Source organism: Dermacentor variabilis, chromosome 1, assembly GCF_050947875.1.
Source record: "Dermacentor variabilis isolate Ectoservices chromosome 1, ASM5094787v1, whole genome shotgun sequence".
Taxonomy (NCBI): Eukaryota; Metazoa; Arthropoda; class Arachnida; order Ixodida; family Ixodidae; genus Dermacentor; species Dermacentor variabilis.
In genome coordinates this window covers 184,849,154-184,862,604 of record NC_134568.1, presented here as the reverse complement: position 1 = coordinate 184,862,604, position 13,451 = coordinate 184,849,154, and the positions used below count along the sequence as shown (strand labels likewise).

Genomic DNA, 13,451 nt, shown 5'->3' with positions numbered 1-13,451 from the left:
TGCACTTATTAGACTATTGCACCTTCGCAAGTTGTATTTTTAGTAATGGAGTCCCGGCCACGGCGCCCGCATTTCGATGGTGGCGAAATGCGAAAACACCCGCGGTACTTATATTTAGGTGAACTTTAAGAACCCCAGGTGGTCCAAATCATTCCGGAGTCCCCCACTAAAGCGTGCCTCTTAATCAGATCGTGGTTTTGGCACGTAAAATCCAATAATTTAATTTTGTAGTAACGGAGAACGTTTGTCTCTTTTGACTGTTAATTACATTTCTGTCAGGTGATTTACCGTGTCGCTTAAGCTTTGTGTACCGACAGTCGCACTATAGTCGCACCGTCGCACCGATCATAGAGTTTCCTACAAAAATTACTAGAGGGAACTCTGGCGCTGCAGTGAGTTTGGTGGCGCAAGCCACCGCCCCGTTCCAAAGGGGACACTCATAACATCCATCCATCCATCCATCCGTTGTCCTACCATGGGAATGATGGGAAGTACATGGATTTGTCTGATCTTCGTGCTCGTGGATTCAGATGTTTTTGTGGCTTTGTTTATTACGCTATATAAATCTTATTGTCGTATATTTCAGCGCAATCTATATTCTTCAAAGTGCAGAAGACGCCGGGAACGCGTACCATTGCTATTAATTGCAAGGATTGAGCTTGTCCAGGTGGTCAAATCGAAACGCGCCAAGCGTCTCAAGGCACTGGCATGCCCGCGATCAATTCGCAAGGGCGTTTCATTCGCGTGTCGATGCATGCGTCCGTGGCTTAATGGTTTCAATATCAGGCGTCTTCGCTAGAGTCCCTGTGTTCGAATCCTGAAGTCTGGCAATTTTAATGATGTTTATTTAATTCTTTATTACGCAATACACTGTTGAAAATGACGCGTTTACAAAGTCACGAAGCTGGTTTGAAGCCAAAAAGACGAAGTTTAGGCAAATCCATGTACTTCCCGTAATTCACGAGACGGTCATTAGAGGAAACGCCAGTTCACGGGATTGGCCAGTCGTTTCAGCGGGTGCGAGAGAGAAAATCTGGGGGCGTTCGCGCTTGAAATTTCTCCCTTTGCCTAGGTACCACGGAGGAGCAGTTTCTTTGGTCGTTCTGTCCCTAGGCGAGCCCTGGCGTGCCGGCATTTTGCCATGTGTCGGCTGGCGATCTGTGCGTCGCGTACAAGCTTTCCTCGTGCATCTCCTTGGGTGTTGCTGGCGCAGTGCACTGGCGCGAACGAGTGTTGTCGTTTGGTCAGTGGTCTCCCGTGAAGGCGAGTATGATATGGCGTTGCCCTGTCACTACCAGTGTCACACGTATACTTCTCATCGCGATCGGCACCGATCCGGATCGAAATTCTCGGCTGTGATTGGGTCTCTCGCTCATTTTGTCCAAAGAAGGCAATCACGACCGCGAAATTCGATCAGGATCGGGCGTGATCGCGATGAGCAGTGAGCCGGAACACAAGATACGCACACAGCGCACACTGTCAACAATTTCATTGCGAAAGCATTGCGACCTTTGAAGATTATAGCATGGCACTAGTCACTTGATAGATATAGCATATATTACATGTATAGCAAAATATATAGCATCTTCACAGTTTGCCCTGTGTGTGCGTTTTCGTTCCTTGCTTGTGCCCCTGTTACACTGGTATCCCACCGTCCTCGCGAATTTTTCCATGCGTCGAACGCTTCGAGAGGGCTCAGTTGCGCGTTATTCAATTGCCATAATTTAAACATTAAAATACTACTAACTTGTAGCGTGGGGTCTCTTTTTCACGTTTCTGTGTCTTCGTCCGCTTCCGCTGCTGCCTTAGTATGTCAAACGGCAAACTTCTGACTGCTGTTGCAGAAGTCTTGGCGTCACAAGTTGGCGGCTGGACGTAATAATATTTATTTTAAGTCCAGCACGCTTAGGCCTCCGCCACTCCAATCCTACGGGCCATCCTGCTTCCAGCTTTGATCTCCCCACTACCCCTTGGGTGCCCTGGGGATCCTGCGCCGCCTGCTTTATTATAACCTCAGGTCCTCTCCCGAGGCCTCCGGTTGCATGTGCCCTCCTGGAGCAGTGCTTGTAAAAAATCCAATCTATCGTCGTGACTTAAAGCGACCCGCGACAACAGTCACAAAAAGCAACAACACCAGTCAGAACCTTGCCTGTCGAACCAAGTCATTCTCACCTAATTATTTAAATGATTAAGCGACTTCTGTAGGTGTCGGTCAATGTCATATTAAGCGACTGGCGAATTTGTTCCCTTTACTGGACGGATCCTGCATCTCGGCATGCATTTTGTAGCTGTGTATTCGTATAGATGTAGGAGCTCGGTGGGAGATCTATTAGTGCAGGCAGCATGCGCTAACACCATGTGGCAGATACTGCTTGATGATTTCTAGTATATCATACCCGCGCGCAGCTATCGTGTGCGCCACAGCCCTTATAAGTTATTTGGCTCAGCCATAAGTTCCAGCTTTGCTCCGACACCACGTGAGTGCTGGTTTCCCATGTCTGTCCACACAGTTCTTTAAGCTGACAATGACCGCTGTCATCATTGATTTTCATTTTTCGTTGCCAGGATCGTGATCCCCATCTTCACATTGCATTAGTACAAATAATAAGAAAACTTTGACCACTATTGTCACCACTTTGATTAAAGTTCAGGTCCCTGCAATAATGTGCATTTCACTCTATATATATCTATACATTTCTTTTCTTGGGAGTTCTTCGAAAGTATATTTTTTTCACTAGAAGGTTGGTAACAATGAGCACCTCACCGTCATGGGCTACCAGTTTGGTGCAATGTCCCACTCATTATAAAAATCTTATAGATGGATCGTCATTTGAAGAAAACCAATTCTTTAACAAATGGTCCATTCTGCATTATGGTTCTACCTACCTGTCTTCTACAAGCTATGCATTCACATATGAAAGAACTGTATATAATGATAGTGATGAAGCGGTGTATCTGAAATAACCCTTGACATCATCACAGGAACTTGGAAACAGGTACCACATAGTGATAACTCTGATAATCATTAATCATCTCTTATACATGGCTGGACATGTTTTCGTTCGCTTCTGGCCTTCCTTGGGTCACATGATATTTTCTGTACCTCACAATGAGACTTTAAAGCATAGGCATCTAAGGCTTTCACCTTAAAATGGAAAGATGCAAAATTGATTGCTTCAATGTTGCTTCCCATGAAAATGAACTACGTGTACTTTGTTTAATTTATTCACTTGAGAAATGCACATATAATACCATCCATGTTAACATAGCAGCATAGACGGTGACTATGTGGGGGGCTCCGGGGCCCGAGCCCCCTCCGGAGATTTTCAGGGGGGGGGGGGGCTGAGCCCCCCACCCTGAAAAAAAAATTGTAATCTTGGTCCCCCACTTGATTAATGGCTAGCGTCATTACTATTGTAGTGTTGATAGCTCAGATATGTTGAAATAATTTTTGCTCTTCAAAATGAGAAAACACATGACATTGCTGAACTGTGGCTGTTCGTCAACTCTTGATATTAAATAATAGAGAATCTTCTTACCGCCCTCAAATAGTTTGTGCACGGTTTACAAGCTGGAACATACATTCAACAAACTTTCTCCTCAAAACTTAATAACCGCTTCTCAGAATTACAATATTGAAAATTGTTCATGGCAGAACAGCCCTTTTTGCATCATTTTGTGGAGTCTTGATAATAGCAATCCCTTGCTATTGAAAGTTGTAACATTCTTTTCATTAACATTGAAGTTCGAATGCTTTCAAGTCCTTTTAAATAAAAAAAATAGGAGGCTTGGGACATTGTGATATAGGGCCTATCCAGACATTTTTAAACTGCTAGAATAAGAAGTTAACATTCACGAATGTTTGTACTGAGAAAAAGGTACCGAGTTCGATTTATCTAAGCAGTGGTTCATACACACCTCTAACACCACCCCAGGAGGAGCTAGACACTGCCAAATTTTTTCCAATATACCCCCCCCCCCTCCTTACTTTCTCCCGCACGCAAGAGGTATTCGCCAAATGCCAGTTAGGTCGGAAGAGACAAAATAGAAAGGCGTCCTTTTGCGCCTCTTGTTCATCGAGCAATGTTTCAGAAAAAATGAGGACATACAAGGCACTGTTTCCAACTAAATCTTTTATCCAAGAAAACCAATATTCAGTAAACTAACACTTGAACGTCACTTAAGCAAATTATTAAGCTGTACGAACTTTTTTTGTATCCCCCATCGAAACCCCATTCAACCCAATGCAAATGCCTTTCAGTTTAACAAAATTCAGTACAGTGGCATTTCAGTTCTGTGATCATATTCTGCTACATCATCATCATCATGATTTTTATTTTTACCACTGGATACAAGGTGAAAAAGGGAGAGCCGGGAAAAAAGCCGAAATCTCTTCGGCTTGACAAAGTTCCGGTCTCCCAGACAGGCACGGAAGCGGCTGGTGTAGCAATACAATTACGCATACAGTGTGGATATAAGAGTTTTTTAAACACAAATACATATAGAAATTTTCATGTTATTACATGGAAACTAGTTGTAATACAGTTGTGTCAAATGACTCCCAGTATACAATTATAATCTGTTATCTTGCATATTATTATGTAACACAGACTCAGTTGCATATATTATAGTGGACTTGGAAGCACCGAACGAGTACGGATGCTGATCAAATTTTTTCTGATCGCACAGATCGTGCTGTCGAGGACCGGATTCGTCGACGCAGGGTCTGAGCATGCACTGCATCAGGCCTATCTACTGCTACCTCCGGCTGTCTGCCCTGCTGGCTTCATCGGACAAAACAAGTCGCAGGAAGCTGTACCACGTGCACTGCACTGGGACCACCTGACCAGCACGGTGACGTCGACGGAGACATCGTGGCACCCGGATAAAAGCAGCAGCCTTTTCGACGTTCCCTTCAGTGGACTTGGAAGCACCAAACGAGCACGGATGCTGATCAAATTTTTTCTGATCGCACAGGTTGGTGACCAGCATTTAGTCTCTTCAGTTAGAGACAACGGCGTAACGTTAACGGTCCTCCCAAGTCCACAATGCTGTGTTGCTATTTTGTGGAGTTGTTTTAATGTTGTCCGCTTAATGTTACTAACATCCGGAGACGAACAAAATCCAGGCCCTTACTCTGATTCAGATGAATGTTCGCAGCGGGAACTAATGAAACACATTCTAAGAGAACAAAAGGAAACAAACAAAACACTGAAACAACTGTCTTCAAATATCAAGCATGTGGAGACAATAGTTGCAGATTTGCAAGAAAGAATGACAGTTATTGAGAATGAAAGGGGATTATGGAAAGAATGCGAAGACAGGATAGTACACTGCGAGGAATCTTGTAAATCTACCATGATGCAAGTAGAATTTCTGGCATCGAAGGTCGATGATTTAGAAAATAGAAGTAGGCAGAATAACCTAGTAATTTATGGATTAAGAGAGAGCTCTGATGAAGATGTTAAAACACTTGAAGAAGAAGTGCACGGTATACTTAAGAAGATCCTAGGAATAGAAATTAACTCAATAGAACGAGTTCACAGAATTGGTACAAAGCAAAGCCAAAGGACATGCCCCGTTATTATCAGGCTATTCAACTTCGCTGAGAAAAACAAAATATTATCAAGCTGCTTCAAGGTGAAAAACACCCGGATTTCAATATCCGAGGATTTCTCAAAGAAAGTATGCGACACACGTGCTAAATTATGGTGTTCTGCAGTAAGTGACAAGGCGAAAGGGGCAAGGGTATCTCTGTCATTTGATAAACTAAAAATAAATGGCAACACCTTTATATGGAATGAGTGTGAGGACAGAAGAATTGAACTATCTAAACCGAAAACTTCTGCACACGCTGGCCCAGCAGCTTGCGATGGCACGTGACAACAACGTACGAAATGTATCCGAGTGTTATCACTGAATGCGCGCAGCGTAGTCAATAAGTCCAGCCTACTTGAAAGCATAGTTGCAGCCCATCAACCGCACGTTATAGTCATCACAGAAACCTGGCTTCAGGAAAGCGTCCAGGATTCCGAAGTGTTTCCACCTTCTTATCGGCTCATACGGAAAGACAGAGAATTGCGGGGGGGGGGGGGGGGAGGTGTAGCTGTCGCAATTAAATTTAACATAAAATTCACAGTTTTAAACAGCATACCTGACCATGAAAGCGTATGGTGTAACCTTACATTTAATGGAAAAAGCATATTTCTGGGTGGCGTATACCGACCTCCGAATGCACCCCCTGAATACCTAGACGTTATGCATGATTACATTGCACAACACACTTATTCACGTTCCAATATTATTATCACGGGTGATTTCAATTTACCAGGAATCAATTGGTCTAATCTTTCGCACAACAGCTCTGACGCAGAAAGTGCTGAATCACTATTGTTCATGTCATTTACCTTCTCTCTAGACCAGCTAGTTTCCAAACCGACAAGAATAGCTGGTCCGTCATGTTCTGTGCTTGATCTGATGTTCGTAAGCAGTTTATTTCAAAATAACACATTAAACGTTGAAAATAGCATTTCGGACCATAAAACTATTGTATTCTCCTGTCCGATTTTAGGAAACTGTGAACGCTTTAAGCCATCGATTGCTGTTATCAGGGATTACTCAAGAGTGGATGACAATGCTATCTCAGAATATTTAAACGCCTGCTTTCTGCAGGTTTCATTACTTCATGACGTAAATGAATTATGGTTACGTTTTAAGCATATTGTACACTTTTGTGAAGAAAACTACATTCCCTCCAGAAAGAAAAGAGTGAACAGAGAACATCCTTGGGTATCGCGCGAAATAATACATTTAAAACGAAAAATTAAAAGGAAGCGCAGAAAGAAAACCACATGTGACCTTCAAGATCTCCTACGCTTATTACAAGATAAGATAAACATATGGCCAAGGAGTGTTTTTTCACTGTTACTCTGCCTTCTTACATGACGAATAAACCACAAAAATCCTGGTGCTACCTATCGAGGGAGTGGCATACCGTATCGCAGATTACTGTTTCAAACGAGACGGTTGTTCAGCCTGACGTCATAGCAAGCAAATTTAATGCATTTTTTCTATCTGTATTTAATAGAACTACATTATCATTTCGAGAATCCAATGCCTGAAATAGATATAGACCAACAAGGAATTCTTTGACTCTTACAAAAACTGGATGTAAAGAAACCCTGTGGCCCTGATCTTATATCAGATGCATTTTTGCAAAAACATGCAGTTTGGACGTCAAAATACTTATACGTAATTTACAGGCAATCTTTGGAAACTTCAGTGATACCTGACGACTGGCGAAGGGCCAAAGTAATACCTGTGCACAAATCTGGCTCTAAATTCGACGTAAGTAACTATAGATCTGTTTCATTAACATGTGCATCCAGTAAATTGTTCGAACATATTATTTATAAGGCCATAATATTGCACTTAGAGAATAATAACCTACTATACAGCCGGCAACATGGATTCCGTTCAGGTCTAAGTACTATTACTCAGTTAGCTGAGTTAACCCATGATGTAGCTACCACAATAAATAACAGAAGCCAAATAGATGCCATTTTCTTAGATTTTTCAAAGGCCTTTGATGTTGTTCCTCATCCAGATCTTATTACTAAACTAATTGCCATTGGTGTACACGAGAAAACAGTATCATGGATCAAGAACTATCTCGAAAACAGAAAGCAATGCGTAGCTGTGAATGATATTACGTCTGATTACGTCAACGTTTTTTCTGGTGTTCCACAAGGCTCGGTTCTTGCGCCCCTCCTATTTCTGATCTACATCAATGATATTCGTTCATGCGTTCAGCCGCCTATTCGTCGATGATTGCGTAGTGTACGCAACAGTGAATACCAGAGAGGATCAGGTAAAACTAGATGATTCGTTAGCTGCTGTACAAAATTGGTGCAAGATTTGGGGGATGAAACTGAATGCATCAAAAACTACCAGTATCTTCTTCACTCACAAGAAAAATGTGCTTCAGTTTACATACACAATAAACAATATATCACTAAGAAAATACGAGGAGGTCACATATCTCGAGGTCACTCTTACAACGAAATTAAATTGGGAAACTCATATAAATAACATATATGACAAGGCCCTAGGTAAACTACATTTCTTGAGAAGAAAACTTAGAAACACACCTCCTAGTGTTAAATTAAATGCATACAAAACCCTCATTAGACCCTCTTTAGAGTATGCTGACATTATTTGGGCCCCGCACCAGAAGTATTTAACCGAGAAACTAGAACGCATACAGAACTTAGCATTGAGATTTATATATTCACAATATTCACGTCAAACGAGTATTACGAACCTGCGCGTCAAGGCTAACATTCAATCACTGGCTCAACATAGAATGATTTCCAGATTAAAATTTCTATACTTACTTTATCACGGCTCCTATCGAATACCACAAGCAACATACATTCAAGCGCCATTCAGACTTTCTGCCCGAACCAACCATAATAAATCAATACGACACCATCCCAGCCATAATAACACTCACAAGTACTCTTTATTCCCACACGCCATTTCCCATTGGAACATACTACCCTCTAGAGCCGTAAATTGCCCATCTGCCAACGCAATTATTGACAGTATTGAGAATCTGGAATTCGAATGGTGATATTACCTGTATTTCATATGCAGCCTCTGTAGATGCATTCTTATGGTAAACGCTGTTTCTCCTGCTTCCCGGACGGCTCATTTAAACAGTGTATATATTTATTGAGTGTGTTCTTTTTTGTGTGTGCTAATGCTCTTTGTTTTGGATACACTAGTTTCACTTTATTCTTTTTTTGTACTGTATTCCATGTTGTAACCACTCCTGCATGGGCCCGACGATGACCTGCAGTATTGTAAAATAAATAAATAAATAAGAATGCAAAAGCAATATATGTATACATATATATACATACACACACATACATATATAAATATAACAAATTTCACAGAAGTTTACAATAAACACAAGTTAAGTTACCATCAGGAAACATTCTTTTTTTCAGAAATTATTTTACATAATTGCAAATATATATGTGCATCTATGTTAAAAAACATAAAAAAAGAAAATCTGCACATAGGCTGCTGCTTTCGTGACAGACATCACGGCAACGTAGCCCAGGGCGTCAGCCCATCCTTGAATTTTAACAAACGCGAAGACGCCCTTTGCAGCATCCAGTTTACAACACGAAACCCTGCCACGTGGTTCGGGCACAATCACTGCAGCGGAAACCCGGATTCTAGGAATAGTAGTTACAAGTGTGAATGTATAAACAAAATGAGAATATATGATAAGTTCTGCGGAACTGTTGGAGCAGTTAACAATACACATCTATAAGAACAAATCCAATATTTTAGTTTTGTTTAGAGATAACACATCAACATGTTGTTGGTTAAAATAGTTAAGTAGGGACGGTAGTTTATGTTTAAGGCATTGGCAGCCATAATTAGTACGTGAAAAAGGGATCTGCCATGGTGCCTGGTGACGATATGAATATGCACTTCTATTTTGTTGTAGAGTTGCCGGGGCTAGGAATGAATCGAGTTTTCCCAGCATAGCATTTCTATAGCTTAGTAATGTTTTGAATTTATATATGTCACGGGCTCTGATTATTCTGTTTTGTTGGAAAAGCTCTTGCGTATGCTCGAAAAAAGAAACGTTCGCTATCGCCCGAATTGCTTTCTTTTGAAGTACTATTTCCAGCATTTGAATATTTTGCGCTGTAGTGTTACCCCATATAAGTGAACAGTAACTGAGGTGTGAATGGAGAAGAGCATGATAAATGAGACACTTAACTTGAAAATGTAATGCACTTCAATTGAACACACCAACAACTTTTCGTACCTTTGAGCAAACATGACTAACGTGTTCATTCCAGGACATATGCTCTGCGAGTATTATGCCTAGGGTTTTTATGGATGACGTAAGGTTAATTTTATACAGACCCCACACAATATTATCTGGCAATGTAGTAGAACTTCCCAGAGCATGAAAAATAACGCACTTTGTTTTGGTTTCATTGAGGATGAGGCCGTTTGCCTTAGACCATGCTTGAAGTCCATAACAAACGGAGCTTGCTATAGGCGTTATTTCTTTTAAATCTTTACCTGTAAAGAAAACAGAGCAATCATCTGCATACGTGACAAATTTACACATATCGCTCACTTGTACAATATCATTAATGTAATACAGGAAAAGTATCGGGCCAAGAATGCTACCTTGGGGCACACTCGCTGTCAAAGATTTTATCTGCGATCTGTTCTCATTAATTTCAGCAAACTGATGTCGGCTTTCTAAATAAGATCAGATAAGTTCAAGTGTTATTCCTCGGAAGCCATATTTTTCCAGCTTTATCAGCAGCAATTTCTGGTTGACCCTATCAAAGGCTTTGCTGAAGTCTAAGTATAACCCTAAAGTCAGAAATTTTTTGTCAGTGTTCTCTAGAATAAGCTCCTTCTGTATACTTAAAGCAGTTTCCATAGACCGCTTTTTCTTAAACCCGTGTTGACAGTCGGTTAGCAGGCTATGTTTTTACGAAAATTTATTAATACAAAAGTTAACAATTTTTTTGAGTCCCTTTGATAGCACAGGAAGTATAGATACTGGCCAATTATTGCCCATATTATTTTTGTCACCTCCTTTGTGAACTATTACTCTCGCTACCTGCATATTACGCGGGAAAACTCCGGTTGACAAGAAAATATTAAAAATGTGCATTACTGCAGGTGCAAGTAAGTCTATGACGTACTTAATTGGCCTAATTTCTAAATCATCTACGTCTCGACTATGGCTATTTTTCAAGGGTGAAAATGTTGTAATCACCTCAGGGATGCTAGTAATCTTTAGGAATAAAGATTCTCTTAATGAAGCGGCATGTATTGTATCTTGAATGTCGTGATTTATGCATCCTACTTTAACAAAAAAATTGTTAGAACGGTCTGCAAGTTCTGTACCACCTACAAAAGTGCAATCAATGTTCAACGTATCTGTTTGTGTATCGACTGACTTCCGATTTAGTGCTTCGTTAATTTTTTTCCATACTTTGTCACTTCTGCTATTACCTCCATGGAGTTGTTAGTTGAGTTTTCTTCTCTATTAGTTGCAGGTGTGCCTAATACAATGTTTTCACTTTAACCTCCTTATTTGCCTTTCTTCACTCTCATTTCCACTTGAGAATTTTGAACTTTGAGTGCCTATAACCTATATTAGGAAGTAGCCGCTAGCAACACTTGGGAAGCAGTGTTTTTTTATTTTAAGCATGAATGACATTGTCATTCACTGAATTTTGTGTGTAGTGCACAAAGCATCACATGGCAATAATTTCTTTGTTGAAAGAACTATAAAAGACACTGGTAAAAAATTACTGCATAATGCATTTGGGATTTTTTTTTATTTATTTACAGCATACTGCAGGCCGTGTGGCCCAAGCAGGAGGGGCATGGTAACAAATAAAAGTACATGTATAAAAGGCAGAATTGCAAAAATATGAAATTCAAGAAATGAAACAATATAACACGAAACAGCAATGTTAGTTAAGAAATACTAATAATATGAGTTTGAATTTATTCAGGTGAGTTCAGATGATGGAAAGGGATGAGGTTCCATTCTTCTATGGTTCGAGGAAAGAATGAAAATTTAAAGAGGTTTGTCCTGGCAACGTAAGGGGAGAGAGCGAGGGGGTGGGAATGACGGGTTTTCCTGGATGCGGAAAGTGTTATGTATGAACTAGGATCTAAAGAAAATTTACGGTTTATCAAGGAGTAGAGGAACTGCAGGCGCATTATTTTTCTCCTCGTTTGAAGGGTGTGAAAGCCATTTGTCCGCAGTAATTCAGAAACAGACCCATCGTGGCCGTATTTGGAAAAAATAAAACGTATGGCTCTTCTCTGTATCCTTTCAAGGGCGTAAATGTTGATTTTGGTAAACGGGTCCCAAATAACGCACGAGTATTCCAATTTGGGTCGAATAAATGTGGTGTAGGCTAAGGATTTTACTTCATGGGATGCATGTTTAAGCTTATGGCGAAGTAGACATAGCTTTCTGAAAGCAGCGGAGGAGGTAGCAGCAATGTGGCTATTCCAATTTAGGTTGTTAGTAATTGTAATTCCAAGATACTTGTACTCGCTCACTTCGGCCAAGGGATCTTGGCCAATAGAATAAGAAAATTTTAGGGGTAGTTTTTTGTTTGTTATACGTAGAAGCACAGATTTATCTGAGTTAAGTTTCATTCCCCACTTGTTGCTCCACTCAAGAATGTTGTTTAAGGCTAAATGAAGAGATAGTTGATCATGAACTGTATTAATATCGTTAAAAATGATACAGTCGTCTGCGAACAGACGAATATTGGATAAGTAAGTTGAAAACCCTGTATTGTTTTTAGAATGCTTTTCTTCCCAATTGGATGTTTTACTGGAAAACATTTTGCAGCAGAAATTATGTTCCTGTGTCATCCTTCCAGGAGGAAGGAAGAAGAAGTCGACTAGTGCGGACGCTTTGACATCGGCTCCAGCTTTCATCAATGTTTTCGAGTGGGTCTCCCTGCGCAACCGGGCGAGTTATGCCTTAATCGACGTGGCACGTCAAGAGGACTCTGCCGATACCGGATTTTCGTCGGTGGGAGGACATTTTGCCGTTCTGCGAGTGTTTGAAACACGGCGAGGGTAGGCTTAGGCCTACTCCCGCGCATGTGGGACTTTGAATCCAGGATGGACGTTGTGGAAGGAGAAGAGATTACGCAAGAAGAGGCATGCGACGCGGGATGGAAGGTGGCGTACGGCCGCCGGCCCGGCAGGCGCAGGGAAGAATATTCTTCGGGTCAAGACGGTGGAAATACAAGTGGCAGACGGAGGGACGGCGGCCGCACCGCCGCACCACGCGACGCGATACGACGCGTCACGGCTGCTTCCAGGCTGCCTCGACTGCCGAGGGACACTTTTCGCATTATTTTCAGACCACGCGACGGCCTGAATGTCAACAAGGTCAGTAAAATACGCTTTGAGCAAGCCTTGGCCATGGCGGCATCCTTGGCTCCGGCCGCAATCGAAGAGGACACGATGTGTCCCGATGGAGTTCAGAACATTTTTGTCGTGTGTACTCCTCACGAGAAAAACGCGGACGCGTACGCCCGAGTGCAGCAAATCAGGCTCGGTGAAGGCACGTTTGGGGTGGCGGCGTACCTGGCCCACGGTGTAAGAATAATGTATTCTTACACCGTGACCTGGCCCCACCCGAGAATACGTGTAGAGGAGTCATAAGAGGAGTCGACGTGGAAGTCAGCGAGGCTCAACTCAGAGCGAGAATTGTAAATTATCGGAATCCGGGCGCTTTGGAGGCCAGGCGGATCAAGAACACTACAGCGGTGGTGGTACTTTTCGAGGGAATGAGGGTGCCCAACTACGTGGCATGCGGCGCGAGCATGTTTCGCTGCACGTTGTACCGA

The 13,451-nt window shown here is 41.8% G+C and overlaps 2 protein-coding genes across 7 annotated transcripts in view; one reads left to right on the top strand and one right to left on the bottom strand.

Annotated features, from left to right (window-relative positions):
• Positions 1–980: 980 nt before the first annotated feature.
• Positions 981–13,451, top strand: part of LOC142588905 (uncharacterized) — a 54,987-nt gene continuing 42,516 nt past the window's right edge. The window contains exons 1-2 of one of the 3 annotated variants that reach the window (XM_075700732.1): positions 981–1,263; positions 4,690–4,977. In XM_075700732.1, the coding sequence (XP_075556847.1) occupies positions 4,948–4,977 (30 nt within the window). In that variant the 5' untranslated portion in view covers positions 981–1,263; positions 4,690–4,947. The remainder of the gene's footprint in view (positions 1,264–4,689; positions 4,978–13,451) is intronic. The other 2 variants (XM_075700719.1, XM_075700726.1) reach the window with 2 other exon arrangements.
• Positions 6,214–13,451, bottom strand: part of LOC142588881 (zinc finger transcription factor family protein 17-like) — a 50,301-nt gene continuing 43,063 nt past the window's right edge. For 3 of the 4 annotated variants that reach the window (XR_012829747.1, XR_012829746.1, XR_012829744.1), the window contains exon 5: positions 6,214–10,119. The gene's annotated coding sequence lies outside the window, so the exon portion shown is untranslated. The remainder of the gene's footprint in view (positions 10,120–13,451) is intronic. The other variant, XR_012829745.1, reaches the window with a different exon arrangement.